The 26,976-nt window shown below is 36.0% G+C and overlaps 1 protein-coding gene across 1 annotated transcript in view; it reads right to left on the bottom strand.

Annotated features, from left to right (window-relative positions):
- Positions 1-272: 272 nt before the first annotated feature.
- Positions 273-26,976, bottom strand: part of BTBD8 (BTB domain containing 8) — a 42,474-nt gene continuing 15,770 nt past the window's right edge. The window contains exons 6-18 of the mRNA XM_033066985.2: positions 25,416-25,496; positions 24,271-24,367; positions 23,563-23,651; positions 23,251-23,353; positions 19,120-19,302; positions 18,185-18,322; positions 17,029-17,158; positions 14,450-14,511; positions 12,774-13,407; positions 12,386-12,476; positions 11,681-11,820; positions 8,282-10,618; positions 273-6,936 (exon numbers count right to left, since the gene is read on the bottom strand). Of these exons, the coding sequence (XP_032922876.1) occupies positions 6,467-6,936; positions 8,282-10,618; positions 11,681-11,820; positions 12,386-12,476; positions 12,774-13,407; positions 14,450-14,511; positions 17,029-17,158; positions 18,185-18,322; positions 19,120-19,302; positions 23,251-23,353; positions 23,563-23,651; positions 24,271-24,367; positions 25,416-25,496 (4,555 nt within the window). The 3' untranslated portion in view covers positions 273-6,466. The remainder of the gene's footprint in view (positions 6,937-8,281; positions 10,619-11,680; positions 11,821-12,385; positions 12,477-12,773; positions 13,408-14,449; positions 14,512-17,028; positions 17,159-18,184; positions 18,323-19,119; positions 19,303-23,250; positions 23,354-23,562; positions 23,652-24,270; positions 24,368-25,415; positions 25,497-26,976) is intronic.

Raw genomic sequence — 26,976 nt, 5'->3', positions numbered from 1 at the left:
GTAACTTCAGCAGGAGCTGAGAAAGAGTAGTCACTGTCACTGGAGTGCATAAATACAAAGTGTCATGGACTACCTGGGTAATTGGGCTGAGTCCCAAATTTGTGCATGTGAACCTCTGTTCAGGTTCACCAGAATATGCACTCTAGTCCAGTTTTACAGATGATACTTAGTCATCATCTGCAAGTATACAAACTATTTTTACCATCAGTGTCCTTGTTAAATGTGTCGAGCTCCTGAGTTATGGTCAGCCCCTCCAGATACTGATGTTTGACTTATTGAAGACATGTATTCATATTTTACTGTGCAATAGAGAAAGAACTTTTGTTGCATGTAATGCAAAAAGTTAAATTCTTAGGACTTTGATTTCTCTAACTGGACAGTCTTCTGAGCAGGGAAGCAATGTAATGGAATTCCATTATTAATTATTTCATACTTTAACTGCATTTAGATGGTTCATCAGGATTAGAACCTCATTAAGTTGAGTATTGTATAAAAACACAAATCTGCACAGTGCCTGCCCCCAGTGTCAGCTCCATTACCCTCTCTGAAAAGAGAATGTCAAGCTGAAAGCCAATCTGCAGATATGGCTGTGGATTCACTTCTGTGTTTGCAGAACTGTGGCTTAATGGAGTGTACAGTGCAGATTGCAAAGAGAAGTATGAAAGGAAGGTCAAATGCTAGAAATAAACAGGTGTGTGTGCACACCTGCTCTGTGTAGCTTCTTCTGTTCTTAGTTACCAAATATAGAAAAACAAAGAAATTACCCAATTCAGTATTTTTCCCCAGCTGATATCCAGTTTTTAGATAAACCACTTTTCTCTGTTTAGTTTCCTTAAACACACAGTAGTTGTCAATAGAAATAGCTAAAGAAGACATTTGAGCTGTAATTTTTCCAAAGTTGAACATTAAAGCTTATCTAAAAAAAATATTGCATAATAGCTTTTATTCAAGAGAGAAAGAAAAAAATCAGTATGGATTTTCTGCAAGAGATGAAAGCTTCTAATTATATTTGATCTAAAAGCCCATTTCCAGAGAATCATCTGTTGTAGTAAAGCTGCAATACTTCTCATTTTATCTTTTGTCCTCAGTTCCTGTGTAGTCCTGGCAAGAATGTCATCCATCAATGTACAAATGTTAAATCACTCCAGTCATGAAATATTAACAGAATGCATACAATTTTGACTCCTAAATTGAAGTCTTTCTAGCTGTAATTTGTCATACCTACAATTGTACAGTGTTATTAGTAGAGTAAAACTAGAAAACTACATAATAGATATATTGGAAAAATAGCATTTCTAGTACATGCATTAATATAGACAAGCCCTGAACCTGATTCAGCTGAGGTCAACAAGAGGTTTTTTTGACATTAGTGAAAGCAAAAGAATTAATTCCTAAATGTCTTGATTCTGAGCAACAGATGAACAACATAAAAGCAGTTCTTAAGTCCTTCATGCAAAGGTTTAGGTTTTCTGGAGCAAAGTAGAATGAGCATGCTTCCTATTATTTTCCAGATGGTAATAATATATATTGAAATAGATATAAAATAGTCTCCTACAGTACGTACCTAGAACAGGTATGTGATTTTTTTAACATATTCCCTGAAACAAACTGATAGACAATGCTAGGGGAACACATCATAAGGACAGTCTTTGTGAGAAACATGGGAAGATCTCTTGCCCTAGGTCTTCCAAAATTATTATAATATTTGCCATCTCAAACATTGAGTATAATTTTAAAATAATTTTAAACCTTAAAAAGTATGGAATAAGATTATTAAACATGTACAATTCAGTAACATATCATCCAGAACTTAAAAATGTTGCAAGCCAGCCATATTTCTTGTACCCAGTTATTAATATTTTCCAACAACACCCAAAGTAGTTTTATTATAATGAGAATAGTTTAATCTTAAATCTTTTTCCCATGAACATTGTGTTTCTGCCTGCTTACTTTATTATCATTTTATATGCTCTAGACATTGATGAGGCCCTTAGAACCTGATGTAACTCTGAAGTTACCCCTGCTTTTAGTAGGAGGTTGGACTACAGACCTTTAGAGGTCAGTTCATTCCTGCATTTTCCTGTATTGCTCTGATTTTTCTGCAATTTTTCTGTAATTCTTTGATTCCAGAAGAAGTTTCTCTAAGGGAAAAACTTATGAATTTATGAGCTGTCCTTTCCATTACCCCTATGCCACAAAAGCAGATGTCTGGTTTTTTTATGCACTTATCTGATCACTTGTAGCAGTCCAGACTGCCTGCTGATCTCATTTCATGCTTTCTTATCTCGTCTGATCTTCACTGTGTGTCTCAGCCTCTGCATTTCTTTTGCTACACTATATAAACATGGTATAATCTCATGCACTGAAAAAGCAAACCAAAATATATTATTAACTGATCTGCTTTTCTAACTGTTGTTTCTCTTTCAGTGGTTAGGCTCAGTTTCCTTCCTGCAGTTCTGTCAGGTTTTACAAAACTGCTGTCTGTTGCCTTTGACTCTGTGAGCCAATCTCTCATTTGGACCATAGCCCCTAGGAACACATTCCTCATCAACGTCAAAACTGGTATTTTATACTCATCTACCTTGTGGGCTGTGTCCAGTGAAGTCAGTGGTGCAGTTTTCCTTAAATCCTCCCATTCTCATTTGACTCCTGCCTAAGTCTTTTTGTTTCCCTAATTTTTTAAAAAATAGATTATTGGGAAGAACTTCCTCCTTCCTCACATGCCTTCCCTTTTCTGTCTGTAATGTCTGTCGGTGACATACTCAACAAATTTTACCTATTACCTGTATGTAGAAACCCTGCAGAGCTGCTTCTTCAGTCCAGACCAGATTCTAACTTTCCAAGCACAAAAAAAAAAAAAAAGAGTAATTATGCCTACAGATACCCCTTTTGGAGGTCTAGTCTTTTTTTAAAGTTAATGCATTTCATACATGTAAAACATCTTTCCTTATTTTTCACTTTCATAACATATCATTGAAGGTAGGCCAAATCAGGGTCATTATCTCACACTGATTTCCAAATCCTCTCCTTTAAATTTCACTGATAGTTTACTAAATGTGCTGTTATTCCCTGTAGCACAGACATCTTTGCCCATTCACAGAACAGTCTCAGGTAAGCTGTCACCTGTTAACTGCAACCTGGTCTTCTCAGGCTTTGACAAAGCAAATTTCACTGCTCTTACTCCAAATAGTATAGTATTCTGACTATGCCATCTTTTTAGTTTCCTCACTGATTCACTGTTTCATCAGATGTATCTCCCTTGCCTTTGCTTTAGAGATCTTTCAGGACCTCATAATCACTATTCACTGGACCCCATGCCACCAGGTTTGTTTCTCTATGAAGTTTTCAAACAAACTTATCCATTCTTTCAGGTTTTGGAGAAGAGGTGAATACAGTGATAAAACCACTGCCAGGAGGTATGAAAAGGACTCCAAAGAACTCAAGTGACTGATGCTATTAAACAAATAGTTACCTACACCTGGCTTAAAGCTTGAACATTCTCCTCAGTGAGGTCAGGGTCAAACAGTTTAGGCAGCACACAAGGCTGGTCAGGAATATACATTCTTCCAGCTCTGTCATTATCCAGCCTTCAAATCTCACCCCGAAGTTTCCCTTTCTTGTAATGCATGCAGGAGAAAAATATTACTATTTAAACTGATGATGTGCTGAAACCATTGCTAATCAGCCAGACAAATATTGACACTCTCATTTTACTTTTCCATTCATGTGCATTTTTTTTTGTCTTTTGTCTTATCTTGGATTCTAACCACTCTGTGGGAAGTCTTTGTTTTTGCCCTTTGTTTGTACAATGTCTAGCCGGTGGGATGCTGGTCTGATTACGCCTCACAGGCACTCCAGTAACGCGAATTAAAAACAATACCACTTTCTATTCCTGCCACTTCTGCAGACACTCTTTGGCTGTGGGAAGCTGAATTCTATGGCTGCCTGTGTACCAATTGAACAATACCATATCCTAATCAGTGGTCTACTGCAGAACTGTTAAAGGAATTGTAACAACATCATGGGGACTTGAGAGAAGCTAATTTAATTTTGATACAACTAAAAAAGTAAATGCAAAGACAAAAACCATAATTTAAAAAACCCTATATGTGATTGTATTTCATACAATAAACCTGAATTTTTGTATCAATTTTCAGTGTCACTTTATCAATTCTGTAAGAAGCTAAAAATATGGGCAAAATGAAAAACAGACAAAAAGATCCTTTCTATCACTTCTCCTTTCCATCACTTCATCTTTTTTAACATGTGAATGCCCACTGTCAGAATATCATCAGGATTTTAAAGTTGATTAAACTTTTTGGTAAACAACTTTTACTTTAGTGTCTTACACAGACATTGAAAAACACTGTTTCTTAGCCTTCTGTAAGAACTTCTCTTGAGCTTCATCTTTTACTATGGCCAGTACTATAGTTCTTTATTTTATCCAAAAGATTATTACCTATTGATGTACCTTGTAAACACTGAAGGTGAAAAATAGGTTTACTAGATGTTTTGCACTTCTCAAGGTGGTTCTAACTCCCTCTGTATGAAGACTGAGTTAAATACCTCGGTATTACATTTATAATATTTTGAATTACTGTATCTCGGACTATTTAAGCTGCTGCTAAAAGAGCAGATGAAAGATTTTTGTGATGAGACTGAACATATTCCTTCCATGAGTTTAGAGTCTTCCACTGACATAAAGAGAATGGAAGGTTTTACTTTTTTTCCCTTATCTTGATATTAAAGAACAAGATAAAATTCTTCCTCCATTCATTTTGAGAATAAAACATTACTTTTACTTTTGTACCAAAACTTCATCAAAGTGCCTTGCTAAATAAATTATTTTGCCTCAGTGATCTTTATTCTGTCAAATTCAAAGTTGTAACTTCTTTAATCATACCCTAGGGCAAGTTCGTATTTCCACAGAACTGAGTTTCTGACTATGAACAAAAGAAATGAAGTTTGTCAAAAAAGTTAAGGTGCACTGCTGGAATTGTGCAAAAGCTTGCAAAAGTGACCATGTTACCAGTGACCACAGTCTTAAGTTGTGTACTAGTATAGTTGCAACCAAAATAGAATGTTAGTAGCCTTTTACTCCTGTATGGCACCCACTTCTGAAGGCACTTCTGTTAATGACTAAGAGGAGGTAGAATACTTCCTTTAGATTTTAAGCTGTGTGAAAGCCAAGCTCTACTGTTTCCAAAATGCAGATATCTTAAGAGGGTGCAACCTATGCAGGGAAAAAACTCCTATATGTTTCTAGAGTTCTGTCTTGGTAAGAATTACAAAAAGTTTCTCACTCCTTCCTGCCCTGTCAATCAGAAAAGACAATAATCAGTCCTATCCACACCCAAAGAGACAAAAGCAGCAAAATTTTCTCTATATCCTATTTTACTCTGAGTCAAAAGAAAGCTTATGGTGACACTTAGTCATAATTTATAAAAGCTACACTAGAGATAATAATGAAGATGCAAGAAGCCTATTACTACTCCCAAAAATGTGGCATCTATGAAAACACACAAAGCCAAATTCCTGAGAATCTTGCTGTACTTCAGCATGAGAACATGCAAGTGTAATTAATTAATGCCTGAAGGTAATTCTAGTTAACAGACTTCAGCTGTAACACTGACCACAACTTCAGCTTCAGATGTACTTTCGGAGACATCAGACATGCTGTTTCTTAGAGCAAGAGCAACATTCTACCAACTCCTTTGAATTCATGCACTATGCCATTTAAAATATTTACTTAAATATGTGCATTTTCATGAAAGAAACAGTGGTCTTCATACAGCACAGACCCTCTGAAGTCTTATATTTGAAGAAAAGGCAATTAAAAAAATTTATTGGAAACTTCTAAACAAAACCAACCAAAATACAAAAATCAAATCTGGAAGAAACAGATGAAACAAGCTGCTCATATTAATAAGGCCCAAGGCAGATTCAGATTGAAACACTTTCTTTGAATATAAGTATGTTTTTCTGTCATTTAAAGTAGTGTTGGCACACATCACCTTTTCACACAACCATTCTGAATCTTTATTGTTTTAAAATGAAGTCACCATATTGGGGAGGGAGGGGAAGGAGAGGAATAGCTCTACTAATAGTGCATTCATCTTTAAATTTTTGATCAATGAGAACATTAAATGTCAAAAAAGAAGATAAAAGCAAGGGCAGAAACCCAGACTTTTCTTTCATGTCATCTAGTTTTTCTAACAATTCTAGAAAATACATGCTCAAAGTTCATTTTTAGAAAAGACATACATTTAAGTCTTGAAAAATTATTGTACTTGTGATTAAGTCTAGATGAAAGTTAACATATTTACCTCATTTTATCAGAAAGATTGCCTCAGTATCAAGAATTGCTCGTTCTTGACTGATGCAGTATTTCATTATGGCATGGAAACAACTCATCAAAAATAGATTTGGGGAATGGGTTGGAGTTCAGTTGCCAACAGCTGACACCTTAATGATGGGTTTCCAGTTCAAGAATTGTCCATTCCCCTTGAGGGGACGAACAGTCTTCAGATGAAAAGCTTGCCACTGTAATGCTTGCTGAGGAGTCGTCAAGTGGAGACATGAGTTCAGTCCACCTACTGAATGTGTCGACTTGTGAGGTACCCTGAGGATTGGAACCATCTCGTGCCAGAAACAGTGTCTGATTGATAAGACATTGTGCTAAGTTAAGGTCTTCAGGAACAGAGTTTTTGAAATCTATATTTGAGTCCTGCACAGATAACAATTGCCTGAGTAGAGTCCAGTCCTGTTCTGCAAACTGTTGATCTTCAAAATCCATCTCTAGAACTCCTGTTTCTGAATCCATCCTCTGCTCAATTGCTTCTCCAACATCCATCTCATATATTGGAGAAAGGGTTTTTGAAGGCCGATGTTCATACATGCAGGTTTGTGCCATTGTGTCATAATCATCTATGTCTCCTGAAATAATTCACAATACTGTACAATGTAAAAATTGTAGATGATCCTCCCCTCAGGGCTGTGTAGAGCAAAATTTAATTCATTCAGGAAAGACAATCCAATCAGGTTATAAAAGGGGGGATGGAGGATTATACAAAATTGACAAAATTTGAGGCATTTATTTCCTATATAAAAAACAAAGTATGATTTATAAATTAAGTTAAAGCAGCAATCACCACTGGTAATTAACAACAACCTCCATAATTAAGTTTCTGATACAGAAAATGACAATGTAAATATACACTTAATGCACATGAAATTTCTCATTTACTACATAAATTAAATTTAGACCAGGAGGTGCATAGAGGGAATTAATAGAGAATGATTACTGAATGGTGACTTAAGCTATGTCAGCTTGGAAGAGAATTAAAACCAAAATTGTTTATCCACAGGCTTATTTCTACACTGCACATGCAAGGGCAGCTGCAGGCAAGGGCAAGCAAACTTAAAAAAAAATTGTACAACTTGTAATGTCTTCTTGTTCTGTGGTCTGGTTGAACATAGATCATCATCAGTGTTTCATTACTCTTGAATACACAATAGTTGTAATCAACACTATTGTATATTTTTGATGGGATAAACAGACTGAATTGTTGGTATAAAGAAGACAAAACACAAAACTAGACAAATATTCATCTAGCTACATGAAACAAGTTAGAACTTTTTTGTATATAAGCATCAGTTCTAAGTATAATCTCTCTTTTAGGAAATAAGTTTTTACTGGTAAAATTTAGAATTTTAGACATCTCATAAGCTCTAAAGCAGAGTTCAAACCTACTCCCACTGGTGTATATGGCAAATATTCAGTAATATCCAGTGGGAGAATGATCCAAATTCATATATAATATATAAATAAATAAATTACAACAATAATGCATATAGCTGTTCAGGTAAACAGTTCAGTGCGCTTTAGTTAAGGTTATTACTTTAGTTATTGCACATCCCATTCAGACATACTATATGATGTCAAGCAGACAAAACAAATACTACGATTCCATCAAAAGCTGATGCTGTCAATGTTAGATTGGATCAAAAATAATGGAAGTACAGACAGCTACATCCAATCTTTCTGTTAGCATTACATAAAATCTCTTTTCTTGTAGTGAAGTTTCTCATTGAACAGCAGGGTATTGACGGATATTTCAAACAGACAAGCATTCTCTACCCAAATGAAATAATTAAAAATATTTAAATATAGTTTCAGCCAAAATTACTTCAGTTCAGGATTCAATCCCAGACAAATTGCCAAAGCTTTCCCTATTAATTTGGTTTTGAATGACTGAATGTTTCTATTTCTGTACATTACCTGGAAGTAAATCAGTATTAGCGCATTCAGTAGGTGCTGGTTGACTGTCTCTCACTTGATTTTCCTGAATCAGCATCTGATTCTTACTGGCTTCTACAGGTTTTGCAGAGCTGCTCTTTTGCACATCAGAATTAGTTTCTCTCTGCTGAAGATCCAGATGACATGGTCTTTCTTGAGATTTTGCATCATTGTCTAAGTACTTATTGCACTGGTTAAATTCACTAGCCACCTCATTCTTCATATTTACTTGCTGGCTTTCTCCTGCATGTGGACTACCTGCTGAATATACTTTCTCTGGGCAATTTTGTTCAGTCATTGAAGCACCTTGATTCTCTTTTCCTGGGATTTCAGTACTGTGAAGATGCAGAGAACTTCCACTTTTATCCGATCCATTGTTTCCATCCTTGTGCTGTTTACCATCCAGGAATTCTCCTTCAGTTTCCAATGAGTATCTTGAGTAAAATGTCTTTCCATGGTGCTCTTGAGAAACACTGTCAAATACTTCTGAAGGAGTAAGAGAATCTATTGAGTGCTGACGTGAAGTGTGAGTTTCCACTTTATCGTCAGCTCCCAATTCTTCACATTCATCTACTGAAAGTAAAACAGATCGTTTGAAATTTTTAGTTTTAGAAAACTCCTGACTTGCAGTATCATTTTCTGTTGCATCCTCAAAAGCTAAATTATCAATTCCATGGAACTGTTGAGTAGGAACATTTGATGGGGGAAACATTTCTACAACGTTCTCTCCTTCAGATCTGTCATCTTCTGTTTCATCAGCAGAAGAAGAAACTTGATCTGCTTCCTGAGTAAACTGTGCATTACCAAAAGTAGAGCTCTTGCTTTCTCTAGTAGTGGTCCGTGAACTCTCTTGATGGGACCAAATTTCAGGTCTTTTTCTTGGTATTTCATCATCACTTGTTGAATTAACACGGAAGAGATCAGAACCCTCTTTTTTCATTTTCACTTCTATTCTTAGGCTGCTATCATAAATTTTTAATTCCTCAGGTGTACTTGTGTCACTGCTGCTTCTTCCAAGAAAATCATGGCATAACATAGTACTGCATTTAGAAATCCCTCTTTCATTGGATCCCTCATCGTCCTGAGAGCCTCCGGCATCATAATCTTCTGATCTTGGTTTTATGTCATCAGAGGATGTGGTTGCACTGCCAGTATCTGATTCAGGACTCTCTTTTGGATCTACAGCACTAGTACTCCAGTGGTCCACAAAGGGCATTTCTGCATTTTCATGGTTTTCTGGCATTTCCATAGGCTCTATAAGCTCAGTGTAATTAGGTGAATATTTTTCTGTTATTTGTTCTGTGGAACATTCTGAAGCGTCATCTACATCTGTTGTAACTGATTTATATTCAGACAAGGCTGATGTATCACACAGTTCATCAACTGTAACAAATCCTTCCACATGGATCTGAGGAGATGATGTCTCATCCTCTTTATTGGTTACTTGGGAAAAGCTTGACAAAGCATTTTCACCATAATTAAGACCTGTTTCAGAGTTTATTTTATCACTCTGATCATTACAGGCTTTTGTTGCTTTTGAATCTTTCACCAGTTCTCCTAAAACAACAGCCTTTTGATTGGTTTCCTTGGAAAAGTCTGAATATCCATCATTGGAAGACTGTGCACGACAGAGAAATTCAGCTGTATTATCATCTTTCTCTGGATCTTCAGTCTTTCTAATTCCAGGCTGATCTCCAGAGATTTGTCTTGTTTCCGTGTCATTTTGTAGTGAAATATTCAGTTTATGATCAGTTTCTTCTGCAATTTGAGGAGAAGGAGATTTGGATTGTATTTCGTATTGCACAGTTTCAGAAGCCTCTGGTAATTTTTTATTATTGGATTGACAAGACTCCAACAATTTATTGCCACTGCTACTTTTCATGGCAGGTTTTAAAGATTCGTTTGCAGAATGGCATTCATTATTGTCATGAAGCTGACCTGCCACAGCATCAGCTGTGTTTTTCTCAAGTTTCTGTCCTGAACCTCTGTTCTCAGAGGGGTGCACATTCTTCTGGACAACAGGAGAATCACTCCTTGAATGCTTTTGGGCAGAGGACTGAGATTTTAATACAGCTGGTTTTTGTTTCGGGTCTTTACTATTTGTAATCTCAGCATTCTTCGATGGAGCTGCAGTTTTAGGTGTTGTTTTTGAAGTGGCTTTTGTTACAGGTGTTTGTGATGGTTTAATACTCTTCTTCTTAGCTGAAGCATGTTTTTCTGGGAGTGTTGTCTGAACCAGGTGTTGTAACACATTTTTTTCTTCATTATGTTTTGGAGACATTCCTGATTTCAGTGAATTTGGTGATTCCCCCTGAGGTCCTAACAAACAGTAAAAAAGACTATAAAGGTTGTATGTGCCAGTCACAGTATATTCACCAATTTTATGTTAATGTTTGCTTATGTCAAAAATCAAGTTACTCAGCTTCTAATGTAACTAAGGGATTTAAGGCTTATTAAAGAATTAAGATTTGAAATAACAAATAGTAGAAAAAAATACCATCTTGGCACCTTTAAAGCAGTTCATAGAATATACATACAGGAAACACTTCAGCCTGTAACTGAAATAGTCATCCCTGGAGCAGAAAGCAGCAGCTCTATAATAATGCATGCAAATACTACACAGCAGCTTAGCACAGGAAGTGCTGAGTACTGTGTTCAATTTATATTGTAGAGGAAATGAGCAGAGGCAGGAAATAATTACATTAGTTATAATGTGATTAGAATAGCAGAGTTAATGTCCCTGCTCAGTCAGAAAATACTGCAAGAGCTTTAATGACCACAAATTGACAGAACCTGTGCCTTCTATATCACAGTGCATTTAAGATAATATAACTTGAATATTGGAGCTCCATCCTTAATGCTTTGCATCCTTCTAAAGCAGTGTTTCCTCTCTGTGTTCTACAGTGTCATTTCCTACCCCTGCTGTCAGTAGCTGTTGAATTCAAGTATTTGTTTGGGAGCTAGTACCAGTAGCTCTACTGTGAGGGAAAAGGGGAAAACACCAAAATAGGGAGGCATAAAGCAGTCTGCAGTCCAGATCCTTAAGGCTTATCTCAAATGCTTGACCTACAGAATTTCTGTTGAGCTCAGTCATGGTTCCAAATGCAGAAGTGCAGGGGATCAGCAAATGGGAGACTCTGCAATGCAGATTAAACAAGCAGAAGAAAACACTGACTGGCAATGAAGACAGTCTTTTAAGTATTTTGAAGTTGACACATTAATTTGCATTTTACAGTTTAGGATTGTTACCAAAAATGAAATACAGAAAAAACCCAGAATTCTCCACAAGATTTTTTTCCAAATAGTTGTGCTAAAAAACAAACAAACCTCAAAGCTTTGCATAATAGTGGCAGATCATTTAACTGCTGTATGAAACTTTACCTTGGTTCTTGGGAGAATTGGTAGGTGTGTTTTGAGTCTTTTGCTGTGCTGCAGAATTCGTACTCACATTCCCTTTTTTCTTTAGACCAGCTTGTACATTTTGCTCATTACACCCTTTTCCTGTTGTTTTTTTTGTCAGACTGCAAAGAAATCATTACATCCATTATTTCCAGGCTTAGATCTAGCAATATTTAATTGTATTTAAACAAGAAATATATGTGTTTTAATGTGCACACATATATAAACATTGAAAATGCAACCTAAAAAGTAAACTTTTTGAAAATAAAAATTAAATATATATCTATATTTTTTATTTATATACAAATATGTACATATAATGACCCATTTCACAATTTCACTCCAGCTGTTTCCCGTCCAGCTTAATCTAAACTATTCCAGAAATGGTACATTTACAACACCTGTAGTCATTGACTGTTCCAGTATGCAGAATTCTGAACGACCTATAACAATTTAAAAATGATTAGCATGCAATAGTCCAACACAAAAACCAAACCAATTTTATCTTTACACCAGTGTTGCCAATAGCTAACTCAAAGTGTTTTCCAAATAACATCCTACAGACAACCATTCTCAGAGTAAAAAGGACATCAAATGTTAAGTTTAATAGTTCACCTGAAACCTTTCTTCCCAAACTCATACACTCATGCACACATGTATAAAGCAGCATATTGCTTTGTAACATACCTGCTTGTTGTGACATTAGCCTCAATCTCCGTCTTTTTTTTTTTGGTGGCGACCCCATTTGATACCTTCACAGATGCCTTTGTTTTCACAACTGTAAAGTAAATTCAGAGTTAATTGCAGGGGGAAATGCATTGCATATTAGTACTGAAAAAATCTAATATATGAAGATCAGTTATTGAGAAGACTATACATGCTAAAGTTGTAAAATGTTTACTGTTTTAGATGGCTATTAATTGACCATAAAGTCAGTTTATACTCATTTACAGGGGAAGAATGTAACTTCAATTTATAGTAGATTGTTTTCAAGCTTCCCTGGTTGTTTTTCAGTGTATGCCCAGCCTGAGACCAATTAGAAGAGAACCTGAAAGAAAGAATTATAAAAAATTACCACTCTGCTTTTTCCCTTCCTCTCCCGATTTATCCTCTTTGGGTTCCTCTGTCTGTTCAGCCGCAGTCTGGATATCAATGTTTGAATTTGCTGACTTGCTGGAAGTTGCTGCCACAGTCACCAAGGAGGGAGATTCCTTCCCTGAGGTTTTTTTCAATGGCTTTGTTTTGTTCTGCATGCTTGAGTTTACTGTCAGCACTTTAGGTCTGGCACCTGCAATTTTTCCTTCATGATTCTTTAGTCCTTTGCTGCTTCCTGAATTTTTTTGTCCACTTGCAGATGATGTCTTTTCTATATCTTGCTTGGTAAGCATGCTTTCAGCCTTCAGATTTCCATTATTTTCTATTTTTGTCTTTATAACAGCTCTAGCCTTTGGCAAAGCAGCTTTTTCCCCAGGTTTGGAATCCTTAGTAATCTTGGAAACTAATTTTTTGCCATCTTTCCCCTTTACATCCTCATGCTTTGAAGTCTTATTAACAGTGTTTCTATTGGTGGATGCATGTCCAGATGCTCCTAATCCATCAGATTTCATTTTATCCTGATTAGTGGAAGAATCTCCCCAGCAATCTTTCTTGCTGTGTTCTGCCCAGGAAGTATTCCTTGTACCAACAGATGCAGTAGTAGCTTTATTTAGCTAGGGAAAAAAAATGGCATCAGAAAAAAACCCAAACAAAACATTTGTAATACCAGACTATCCATAATCTGTAATTTCTGAAATACATCTACTTTTAAAGTAGTACATTAATCTAAAGCAACAAGAGTCAACATAGAAATATATTTATATATGTGTATGTACATACACCCATGCACACATATTTTTAGCTCAGTTTGCTGGCTTTCAAGAGTATTAAAGTACTACTATATGCAGAGGAGACAGAAATACCTGAATGTCACTTTTACTTTGGATAAATTACTGTAATATTTGCTTATTTATATTATTAGTGTCTGTTTGAGCAAGAAAATTTTTTTGATTACATGTGCATGTTTTCTAAAAAGGAACAAAGACTAGGAATTATTACAGCCATAAAGCCAAAAATTATTTTACAACACATGATGTTTTTAACCATAACCAACAGCACATCCACACAGAATTGCCAATATTGATTCTCTTAAGTAAAGAGGAACTCAAACACAGAGAATTCCATGACAGGAATCTTTGTGATACCAGTGTCATTGCAATGTATGTGAGACTGTCAAATCATGTGAAACCCATCCTGGCTTTTTACCAATTAATAATGTAGTTTTGAGTTTCAATAGAAGAGTTGTTGAAGGTACTGATAAATGTTTTTCAGAGTAGGGAGTGTAACAGACTCAGTGTTGTGGTGGCTTGTAATAATAGCAGAGATTCATTAGCTCAGTAGCAAACCATTTGCTCTGGGAAGCAGATGAGTTTCATTATGTAGCAAGAGAGGAATGTGAGGTGCTGAACACAAATTCCTGCCTTTTATTTGAGCTTATCTGTTTGAAAATGTCGCAGAACACAGTCTGAGTCCTAAGATGTTTCCAGTAATCAACATAACTGATCCTGCAGAAACAGTTTACAAGAAAATACAGATTTTTCAAAAACAAGTTCCATTAAGCAACATGGAAAATAAGAATTAATTTAAAAAAACAATGAAAATAGTTTTGTTTGCAATTATCTGGAATGTTTTAAATGTTTGGATATAAATGCTTACCTGAGAACTGGTGAATACAGGCTTTTTGCCAAGTCTGCGGTCATCACCCTTGTCAAATGCAGCTGTAAAAGGAACAAGCAGTTTCTTCACTGTTTGGCAGGGAAGAAGGGGGATAGAAATCAAGCCAGCCTACTCAGTTAACATCATGTGAAATCAGAAAGCACTTCTTTGGGTCCTGATTTACTTTAGAAAGGCTAATTTTGGTGACATGGTAAATGTTAAGTGGGAATACATGGTTTTATGTTTGGAACAAAAAATGTGGGATCTGTAATGACATCACATGGCCATAAGCAAGTTACTTAACTCTTCTGTTTCCCCATGTCCATAGTAAGACTTTTGTTTATCCAAGCTCAATTCATTTAAAGCTAGCAGTGCACTGAGACCTTTGAAAGTGTACAAAATTTACAAAAAGATATCTTCAAATTTAGTGTATTAACAGTTTTTAAGTGTATTGTTACTTATAAGGTATTTATTTATACTATATAAAGAAAAGATTAATTACATTAATTTTCAAAATTGGCAAAGCCAAAATACCTAAAAGTACACATTAAGGTCATAGTGCCTCTTCAGACAGCATGCAGCATAATGTCATGAGAATTATCCCTGTGTCCCTGTGATTGTCATGTGGAGTTTTCAGGCAGTGAATGCCTTTTTTTTTTATCTGATGTACTCTGGGAGGAAAGCAGTTTTCAACAAAGCTTTTAAATCAATTGCACTTGTAGAACACAAAAGGGATATTTATAGACACTGTAAAGGCCCAGAATCGATAGGTTTCATTTATGTCTGTATTCATATTTCAGCTGAAAAAAAGATTTTGCAAAAAAAAAAAAAAAAATTAGGCATTCAGTGCCTCATGTTCTGAGGTAATATACATGGAAACATTTTTTGTATGAATAATAAAAAAAAATGCCGAATTCTTACTAAAGATACTAAAAATAATTTTCATATAAGACTCCAAAAATCATACAAAAGGTATGCTGAAAATGGCACCCCAGGGATCTAATCCTTTTTCTAGCAGTGACTCTGCATATTAATACATACCAATATATTAAGACAAAATCCTTATAAATTTGTGCCTACGAAAACACAAGACAGGTTGTAAATGAAAAAAAACACAATATCATGTCTCTTATTTTGACATTTTTCTTCCTCTGTTATAGCCTTCTAAATCTATATAGGCTAAATTTATAGGAGAAAAACCACCACCAGAAATCTTTAAGAGGAAAGTTGATCTAAGTTATCCCAGACATATTTCACTGGAGGATTAAAATTTGTCTGCCAATACTGTAATTAAAACCAGATAATTAATGCAAACATTTCAGTCTTTTCATATATAAAATGTATGCAACTTCAGTCAGAATTTAACCTAAAAAAACCAAAACAATTTTTGGCAAGATAAGAGTTTGGAAAATTAAGACATTCCTTGATTTTAAATATTTTTTCTATTGAAAGCACTAGTGTAAAGTAGCCAAAACATCATTCACAATAGAGCCATGATCATCTGAAAAGTAAACCACCCCAAATCAGAACAACCCACCCTTTTTTAAAAGCCAACTCCTCCGCCTCTGAAGTATTTTATAATCAAGAAGAAATCCTATCCCTGTTTTCTTAGTAGTAGGAGATATTATTTGACCACATCCCTAAATCATGCTTAGAAAGACTGTCACTGCATCTTTCAGCATGTAACTGTAGAATAAAATTTTCATCTACCTCTAGGTAAACATTTTTATAACTATTACATCCTTGCTACTAATATCTTTAACAGAAAGGACATAAAAATGTTCATGTCTCCTTTGAATCAAAAGTGATTTGAATTCAGAGAAGTATTTTAACATTCTTTTCTTTTACAACACTGTACTGTCAAAGGTAATATTAAACCATAACCTGAACTCCATCATCAGTTCCACATCCTCTGAATCCTCGTGTACTTCAAAACAAAGGAGCATTCAGAACAAGAACTCCTTTTTGTTGGAAGTGCTGTCTGTTAAAATGTTGAGAGCACACCATGCAGCTCCTTGGGGGCTCTCTGCAGCAGCACACACAAGATCACAATGCCAGGCAGCCAGGAGCCCAGCTATCTGCATTTGCTCACAGTGCACAGGATGAGCATTATGCAAGAGACGAGCAATATTTATACAGCATGGAGAAAACGATAAAGGGCAGAAACAGAATTCATGGAACAGATAATCTGCTTTGTGCAAATTTAATTCATCCACTGCTCTTATCTCCTTAAAAATGAGGCAGATCAGGTTTTTAATCCTCCTGCAGTGTTTTTAGTAATTTAGAGTAGCTGTAAATAAGAATAGAATCCATCCACATGATGGTGGGGGTGGGGGGTTTCTATCATATATACTCCTAAAAAGAAAAGCAGAGAAGACTCTTCACAGAAAATGATTTACCGATTCCCATGTCTGAAACTAGCTAAGCATGCCATCATGCTTCTATTCTAAAACACCACTTCAAAACACAAAGAAGCACAGATTTTGCTTTAATTTATATAATGCTCCACAATTCCATCTGCATTATATCCACTAAACAGATTACTAAAAAATTCTAATGCTGTTTGATGCCAGACATACCTGCTTGTATCTTCTGTTGATGGTCTGGCCTCATCAGCTTCCAGCCTTCTGTGTGACGAACAGCATAAAAAGACTGAACCAGGAAGACCCAGAGCTTATCACGCAGCGCCTGGATCTTGCACGTAAAACCCTGTGTTCAAGTAACAAATCAGCAGCTGGCGAGGGGCACATTGTCATAGCAACCAGTCATTATTCCTTTCAGAATCTACTTACTCCCTAAGCTAGATCAATGATGTCATCACTTATATTTTATAACGGTCTGCTAGATGGAGATGCTGGTTTTGAGGGATTATTGCCCACCACAGTGATTTTTTTCTATAGTTTAAAAGCTACAAATTACAGCAATGGTAAACATTACATTGCTCTTATTGCTCTTTTTTTCCTTTTCTTTTCTTTTTTTTTAAATGAACCCCATAATAGCTCCTCACTGTCAGCTGTGTCACAACAAGGTCAAATACTCCAGGGAAAAATAATGTATTTGATTAAATTTTCATTGCTTTGACCAAGTGAATCTATAATAGCACCAGATTGCAGTAATTAATGTTTCATTTATTTCTTATTCTTTGTCATACTATTTATGAATTGTTCCCAGCATTAGTCAACCACAGCTTAAACATCATTATTTAGCTTGTGTGAATATACATGGTATGTAACACACATGGAGGCTGACACCTCCACCCAATCCAAAAAACACACACTGGATTAAGTGGCAGTCCTTGCTTTAGAGGACAGTTTTAAACAAAAGTAAACGTATGTGTGACCTTCAGAAAAAGTGGGGGAAATAGTTAGGGAGGAATAGAATAAGCTGTGTTCCCCTCTAAGTTTTAGGTAATGCAGCATTTTGCTAAGTTTTTCTCTTATCACGAATTTAAAATGATAATAAAGATCAGTAGGGCAGTGCTGCACATAGGACTTACATTTTCAGTAACACACAGGAATTTTTTGATTGCCAGGATGGGGTTTCTCTTTAAAGCAAGCAAATCCCTAGATTTTCTGTACTTCCAAAAGAACCCTGGATTTATGCAGATGCTTTTCTGTATGACGACAGCTGCATGACTGAGCCATCTGAGCTCACACCACATCATCTGATTTGAACCATGACATGAAACTGTACCAGAATAGTTTTTTTACAAACATTGCCCTTTGAAGAACCTACCATCTCCTTCACATTTGCAGAGTCCAGCAACATATCCACTGCTACAAGAAGAAAGCAGCTATTTTCATTATTAACGCTTTTTTCAATTGCATTGAAAATTAGTTCTAGAAGGTCAGGTTCGCTGCTCATTGCCTGTGCCTGAGGAAACAACAAAAGGCAGTGCTTTAAAACAAAAGCGTGTACTTTGTATGCGAAAACATCACTGAGCAGAGACGATCTGCTATCAAGCTGTGCAGGAGCTATTCCAAAGCTGAGCATCTCCTTTTGTATCCATTCCATAACCCCACCCCTCTCCAGGCCTCCAGCAAATTATCCTGAGGCCTCACTCATTAACAGAGATTTTAGAACCAAGCACACTGTGATGATTTACAGCCCCATGCATCTCTGGATCCAAAGGCAAATGATTTTAACGCTTGCCTCTTTATTGTTTTCAGTCCTCTGTACATACTCGAAAACATATTTCACAGGAGAACTGAACTGGCTGGATGACTAGGTAAGTTCACACCAGAACCTGCAGCACTGCCACATGGGTGCAACTCCCAACACAAATCAGTGGAAGTTTGAGTACACTGCTCATACTCATGATCTTGTAAATCCATGCTGTTATTCCAGGGGTCTGAAAGCTTTTTTGAAACTGGTATCTGTACTTTTTGCAACACAGAAACTGTCCTACTAAATCAATTGGAACTTTTTGCATATAACCCGAATGAAGTATTAGCCCTGTGTATCAAAACAATTACATGCTTTAAAACAAACTTGAAAAAACCTACTCCCCTAAAAATCTTAGTGCTGCCCAAGTTTTGGTTTTTTTACCATAGAATTGCACTTCAAAGCAAAAGTTGAAACTATTTTGGTAATTTAGCAGCCTGAACTTTCCAAAATGTGATACAATTCAATTTATTTGAAAGCATATAATAACTTGATGGCACTTTTACCTGCAGCAAAACAGAGAAGCCTTCATTTTGTACTACGTGTAGGAAGTTTGCAACAATAAAGGTTACACATTCCTCATGCAGCTGTGATGCCAGGGCCACAGCTGCCTCTGTCCACTTGACTCGGGGAAGGCTATTGATCAGCCGGTCACTCTCCATCAAACGGGAAGCAGCATTCTTGTGGTTCTTGAAACACAAACAGAAATTAGCCTGTTGCCAAGCAATTACCTAAAGAATTGTTGACTGTAAAACAGCCTCTGTTCAGTTACTGAGCTTTTACACAAGGATCCAATCATGCCATTATTTCCCCTGATTAAATAAATTTTGGGGTTTATAATTTTTAATATTATACGTGCCTTTGAAACTAAAGCAGAACAAGAAATTAGTACTTAGGTAATACTTTTCAATAACTTTTGCTATATTTTTTCCAACTGCATCATTAGATACTGCAGTCCTGAAGAAAATAAGGCAAACATTATCTGGGGAAGCTGAATAGAGAACAAGATCATAGGTCACTGAAAGATATAATAAACTCTTGAATAAAACTGCTAAGTTGAGGTTTTAGGTGAGTGTGGATGGCCCAGCATTCGGGATAAAGAGAAAAGTTTTTTGTAATTATGAATCCTTTTGCTTTATTTAAGGGAGTCAGACAACAAATATTTGTCTTCCCAGATGGAGTTTTGTTTAACAAAAGTTTCTCAAAGAAAAGTAATTGTTATGTTTCTAGTTACATTTCAAACACACAAACGGATTTGATAATATTTATTATCCAGGTCCGTGTCTTTGGTTCTTTCATGCACTGCATCAGCACAGTACCTGAGGGCAACTTCTACTGGCTAACACGCTCTTGAAAAGAACTTGGAATTTATGGTTATCCACATTAGAATGGCCTGAAAGCTCTATTCAACCTGAACTAGCAGGACACGAATAAATTATGCATTAACACTCGAAAAAGCAACAATTCAGATAAATATTTGACACAAAAACCCCTACTGCAAATTCAGATCACAATCACATTTGTCCTATGCAAGTTAGAAAGCAGGGAGTACCTTCTTTGTGCATATTATAGTTAAAAGATAAAATCTGACCATGCATTGTTAAAATATATTTTAAAAATTATTTTACTCATCTCTGGGCAAACTCAGTTTGCTTCTCTACAGGTCATAAATATGCTTATGGTTTGATTTTGCTCCCACTGGACTCAATTACAAGCTTTTTGAATTGTCTCAAATTCAACCCCTCCTCACAAGGCAATAAGCATTTACTCCCATTAGACACTTCCACTGAAATGTAAAATGCCTTCATTGACTTCTAATTAAATCAGCACTTCGTAGAAGTGGTTTTAACTGAATTTTACTTCTCTTATTGTACTTTTTTCCTAACCATTTTAAAGTAGAGTCCACTTTAATTATCTAAAACCCCAGTAATTTTCTTGCATGAAGTTGAGACAGCGGGGATAGGCACACATAAAGCACCCGGACAGTGCTTTAAATGGCACTCCCATTTTAATGTTTCTATGTTAGGGTTAGGGTATGGGGATTTTCCCACCAACAGTCTCCTTTTCTTTGCACCTTTTTTGTCCTCTAAAGAGCTGTCACATTAACTAGGTTTTACACTTCCAGCATCAGTAAATGAAAGGATCAGCAGAATTATATTGTTTAACTGGGTGCAACTGTTAAGTTTTACAGCAGAGAACTCTAGCATCAGAGAAAAAGGACTGTAAATCATACAATAGGCCCTGCAAAATTAATGTCAGACCTCTTCTTCTTCATCCCTCAAGCAGGCTTAAAGCATTTTAGCAGATTGTGAAAAACTTCCCTGGGAATTCCAGGAGTTTTTGGAATGGGTGTCTTAACCACTGAAATGAATGCTCACCAGAAGCATTCTCTGGGCAGAAGAGGCTTATGCTTTATTGTTTAATTTTGTAATTCTAGACACTTTCAAGACTTCAGTCTGTAAAATACCAGTGAATCTTGCAGACACACCAACACAAATTTTAAATCATTAATATGGGAACTAAAACCCACTTTAGTACAAACTGCAAAAACCTTCCAGAGAAGCTGGTACACAACAGGGGCAGTACCAAGTACCACAGTGCCATGACTGTTGTGCAAATGCTGGCAAGGTAGCACATGGATTTCAACACAGACTGCAACCACAGATCTTTATATACTAGAATAAGGGGAAGGAAGGCCTGAACAATTACCTTTCAGTTGTCCCAATAATGTTGCACAAGGGCCTAGAGAAGAACCCAGAACATGTGCTCCTAGCTACAGTACACACCTGAGGTAGTTTGGAGTTGGAAGTGGGTGTAGATCAGAATGAACTAATCTGTACTTGAAAATGTTACTTAAAACTTCACAAATTTTATACAATATATGACACACATTGCTATGTGTATATTCTAGGAACAGCTCAGTGTCCTGATAAAATACAGTGGCAGAACATCTTGAGATACTAGACATACTCTCGATTATAGCTGCCATCTTCGTTCTGTAAGATTTATGCAGGTATTTTAACTGTAGATATTCTCAAGCTTCTCATGATCACAGAACCACAGCTGAGTTGGAAGGCACCCTCATGGATCATCGAGTCCAACTCCTGGCCTTGCACAGCACCATCTCCAAGAGTCACACCCTGTGCCTGAGAGCATTGCCCAAACATTTCTTGCACTCTGCCAGGCTGGTGCTGTGACCACTGCCCTGGGGAGCTGTTCCAGTGCCCAAACACCCTCTAGGGGAAGAACTTTTTCCTAATATCCAATCTAAAGGGCATACAGCCCTGAAATTTGTCCTTTTTCAGGCTTTCACGTGAATATGCAGTTGCAGCTGCCACTCCTAGCTGACCTGCTGGCCTCAGCACTTTGAGTACTTCATCACAGAAGTCCTGAAAAAACGCAGTCCCAAGAAAGCTTCCCAGTCCTTTCAGCAAGGGGTAGTTCTTGGCCAGAACCATTCCAGAGTGCAACTCTTGAACCAGGGCTATGTTTGCACGGCCACACTGGAGCTATTTAGTTTGGGTAGCACAGTAACACAGACATGGATGGGGACAAGGACTTCAGTATGAGATATGAGAAGTCACATATTTAGTTGGTTGTGTACTGCTACCAAAATCATGCTGTGAATGTTACCTGAGCTAGTTAGATTACATTTTGTCTGTGACAATCCACATTGGAACTACATACATAGACAGTCATGGTTGTCAGCAGCTGTACAGATTTACCTTTATTTCTATATAATTTTCATATATCTGTTACAATTCAGTGTGTATTTACAGGCTGAGTACTTAACCAAACTTCTGTTAACAGGTCTAGTTCAAATCAGTTATCTTAAGTCAGCTCTGAGCACAGTTTTAAACAGAAATACAATTAGAAAATACTTAAATTTAGGCAGGTCTAAATTGGAACACTCTAAGTAAGTGCCACAAAAAATGAAAGCTGAGCTTTGAGGGGACCAGTGTAGTACTGGTATCTGAGAAGCAAAAGTTATAGATACTATACTGCTACTTTATTTTTGTGAAGTCAGCCTGTCTGTGAACAAACAGCTTGTGGTCTCTGATAGCCAGTGACCACCTGAGGTCTGAAAAAAAGAGAAGTCAAGTTTTTCCAAATTAGAATACAGGTAAAGATGAAAAGGCAATCACAAATGATGTATGCCACCATGTAACACAGAAATTGATACAGTGATTTCCTGTTCCTCACTATCCAAATACATAATCAGAGGATCATAGGGTGGCCTAGGATGAAAGGGACCTTACAGGTATTCTAATCCCAGCCTCCCTGCTCTAGGCAGGGACACTTTCCACTAAACCAGATTTCTCAGAGCCCCATCCAATCTGGCCTTGAACACTTCCATAATGTTGCATTATGATATCACAGTTGTGTTTCATAAACATATTTTCTATTATTATGGTGGACTTGGATATGACGATCATTAGACAGTGTATCATGAAGCATAACAATGACATTCCACATCAAAATAGTTTTTAAAATTGTTATTTTAATTGGAACTTTTACATAGTATAAACGTACTACAGATTTAAGATACTGCATTTATTATCTCTTAAATTACATTGTACAGCTAAATAAGGAAAAAAATTGCATTGCTCTATTTTTATACAAAGCATACTACTTACCAAAGAGTTAATCAACATAACAAGACAATTGTTCTGAAGTTCAGTAGGTAAATTGGCAAAGCTTTTCTCTGAAAAACATCTTGCAAAATGTTTTCCTACCCATCTGTTGAAAAGAGAGCCATTCTTAGGTAAGGAAGATGAAAAATGTTCTATCTTCACTTGTTAGCATAAGTGATACCTCTAAAGTATTGTGAGGAAAAAACATTTAAAATGTAAACGTTTCATATGCCAAAATATACCCTATCTTGCAAAATAAAATAATTTCAACAGAAAGCAGATAAAGTAAAAACTATTTTATTTTATTTTACTTACTTCATGCAAGCAGCATATAGGTTTTCCACTCCCAATGAATGAGCAATAGCCATGCATTCTAGTACAGGTTGCTGTTTGCCAGGAACAGGCTAGAGTTTTTAGAAAATTATCACAATTATTACACATTTTGAATTACAGAAACCATACAGAAGTACAAAATATTCAGTTCAAAGATTCAGAAGGAATGTCAGCTGCCATGGTATTTAAGTTTGCCTTTATGAAATCATCTATTTCCACATGTCAGTAAAGTAGGATTCAGCTTCATGAGCCTAATGTATGAAATGCTCAACTCTATGCAGGTGTTTGTTTATAAACTAATTTTAATTGAACTGACATTTTTTTCTAAATATATTCCCATGAAACAAGATATGCAAATATATAGCATTTCCACATGCCCACCAAGAACAGTTACGTTTACAATAGCACATCTTAAACTATACTCAGTGTAATTTAATACACAGAATTAATCATGTGGAATACTGCTTTTAATCTGCTGGGGTTTCCAACTGCCTATAAATAGGTGGATGATATCACAGCCCTTACTCCCAAAATCTATCCCAGATTCACACCTGAGAACAGGGACTGCTGACTTCAGCCAATACCTTGATCACATGTTCTTGCCTATCTTGTCACTAGGATTTAGTGTAAGTCACAGATTTGAAATTCTCAGGCTCTATAGCTCACAAAGCAGCATGAGAAGTGAGGTACCTTTTGGAAGAAATTGCAGTAATCTCTTTTCAAAATGTAGATAGCCACTTCTTTCAGTCCATCCAGCCCATACATGTCTGCAATGCCCAACATGCGACTAAAGAGAAAGCAGCAGTGACAGAAATCAAACAATCCTTGTGATGTGTGCATTTTCCTTACAGGACAATTTACATGCTAACTTCACCTCTTGGTTCAGTCAGAACTTACTGCAGAAAGAGACTGATAACCAAGTGTGACACTTGCCAAAGAATGATCCTCAAAGCAGAGACATGTATTGACCTAATAATAATCTCCCAGCCATCAAGTTCAGCCTGTATAAAAAAAAGCCTCCATCATAGCTGAGAAACTGTTTAGAAGATTCTCAGTTTCTCCACTTTCAGGATAGCAAATGAAAAAAATATTTGTGCAAGCAGAGTTCCAGAATTTTGTACATTTTTTTCCAAAGATTACATAAAATGTTATCGATGACATTCTTAAAAAGCATAGTGAGCAAACTATTATTTTATATAATAATCAATACCATAATTTTATTTTCTATATAAATTCATTAGCTAAACATTGATATTAGACATATTATAAACAGTTCCATATTTTTAGAAATTGAAGCATTTTAATGTTTATTGACAGAGTTCATCACCTAATATATAAATGATTTCAGAGAATAATTCACAAATTTCAGAATTTACTTCACTAATACAGGATTATGTATAAAACTGTGATTTAAACTATCCCAGAAGAAAAATGCCAACATTTACATTGGTTCCTATATACCATCTTTTATGGAACTAAGACTAACTACTTAGCCTTCTCATCACCTCAAGTGATTATTCAAAAATAAATTCAAAGTACTAGCTGTTATATACTATCACACATTGTATATACTAGCACACAATATATCACATGTATTATTTGGAAAACTAAAGGGTAGGTACAGGCAAACTGAGAATTATTTTGGTATAAAACATGATCCTGCTTTTCACTCTCATAGAGTATTCCAAAACTTGCTGGCACACCTTTTCTAGTTGCTGTCAAATAAATAAAAAGCTTTATTTTTTGAGTTTTCCTTTTGATTTTTAATTGAGAAAATATAGAAAAAGCAAACAAGCACAAACTAGAATTAAAAAATAATAAAATTTTACATATACCCAACATCAACTTCGTCTGGAAAGTCCAAAATAGCTCCATATATAAAATGCAAGACAGCATTCATTTCTGCATGGCTTATGCTGCAAAAAAGAATTAAAAAAATATAAAGACATGCTCATAATAAAATGCATCACATTTCTTAGCCAAAGAAGTTGGTCAAAAAGCTGATACATCATCCAGCTGCTCTGTGAATGGAAGGCAAACGATCTGATAAAATTAAAGCAGTAAGATTTTGCAATGCCGGAGTATCTAAATGGAGTACATTTGGGGTGAATTTAGCTACTCAATGGACTTGCTGAAACTTTCTAATGCTTTAGATCTTTAAAAATAAGTAATAATCAAACTAATACCAATAACTATATTATTTACACTGATAAAATGGAAGGTTTTTTTCATCATGGCCAATGAGTCAACTATTAACTAACTATATATTTTAAAATTGTTTTATTATAATAATTACTCAAAGTCCTTATTTTATGATATATTTATGGTTTTGCAACACTAAAAATATATTTAGTCTTTTTATTACGATACTAAGTAGAAATATTACTCAGAATATTTAGAAAGTCTTGATTCAGATTAAGAAAGCTGGCAGTCCTACCCAGCAGTGCTTACATCCTTTCACACTCCCAGCATCCTAATGCAGAAAGGCACAGGATGCCTCAATGGTGCACATGACCTGAACAACATCTTCTTCTACTTGTGCACGCACATTCTTGTGTGCAGTCTTCAGGACCCACAAATGCTGTGTGCATTAGTGTAAATGGAATATTCATGCAGAGCTAAGACCCTTTAAAACATTAGACATGTTTAAGCAATTGACATTGATGACTAAAAGCAAAAGGAAAAAAACCAGCGTTGCAATATGCCAAGAAGCAAAATCAGCACAGCTGTCTCCCTGTATAGCAGTGTACACACAACAGCCATAAAGTCAGCGAGGAGGAGTTTCCCACAGTCTTGACAGCTGTTACCTTAAGCAGAATTTTCATTATTTCAGAATAAGCCATATGTACTTCATTTATAAGTGTTGTAAAAGACAGCACAGAAACCAGCACTAAGCAGAAAAGTGAACTGGAAAAGGTAAAATCATGCATACAACTCATAATAACAGAAATTATGAGACACTGGCATGAGAATAGTCTCATACAAGGATTCAGTACTTCTCAGGAGAATTCCTCTACTGAAAAATAAGGATGAAAATTTCTTAACCACAGAAATATCAACTACAAAGAGAGAAGTGTAAACACCAGAGTAATTGGTGATTATCAGCCTCTAAAACACCATAAAATCTAAGGAATAAATTAAATTGCAAGTATATTGTCTTTTAAGGATTTGGAAGTTACAACCAAATCAACAGCTAACCTTTCTGATTTTGCAGCAGCATTATTACACTGACAGGAAACTAAAATGAACACTTAAGAAAGTATCACTTGGCCAAGAGATTTTATATTAACACAAAGCATTTACATTTTGCAGACTAAGGTACACAGTTGTTTCTGAAGGAAACCGAGTCATCCAACATCATGCCTGAGAAAAAAAGCTAACATGTACATGGATCAA

The sequence above is a fragment of the Catharus ustulatus genome, chromosome 9, assembly GCF_009819885.2.
Source record: "Catharus ustulatus isolate bCatUst1 chromosome 9, bCatUst1.pri.v2, whole genome shotgun sequence".
Lineage (NCBI taxonomy): Eukaryota > Metazoa > Chordata > Aves > Passeriformes > Turdidae > Catharus > Catharus ustulatus.
The sequence above is the reverse complement of the archived record's forward strand: the minus strand, read 5'-3'. Positions and strand labels throughout refer to the sequence as shown.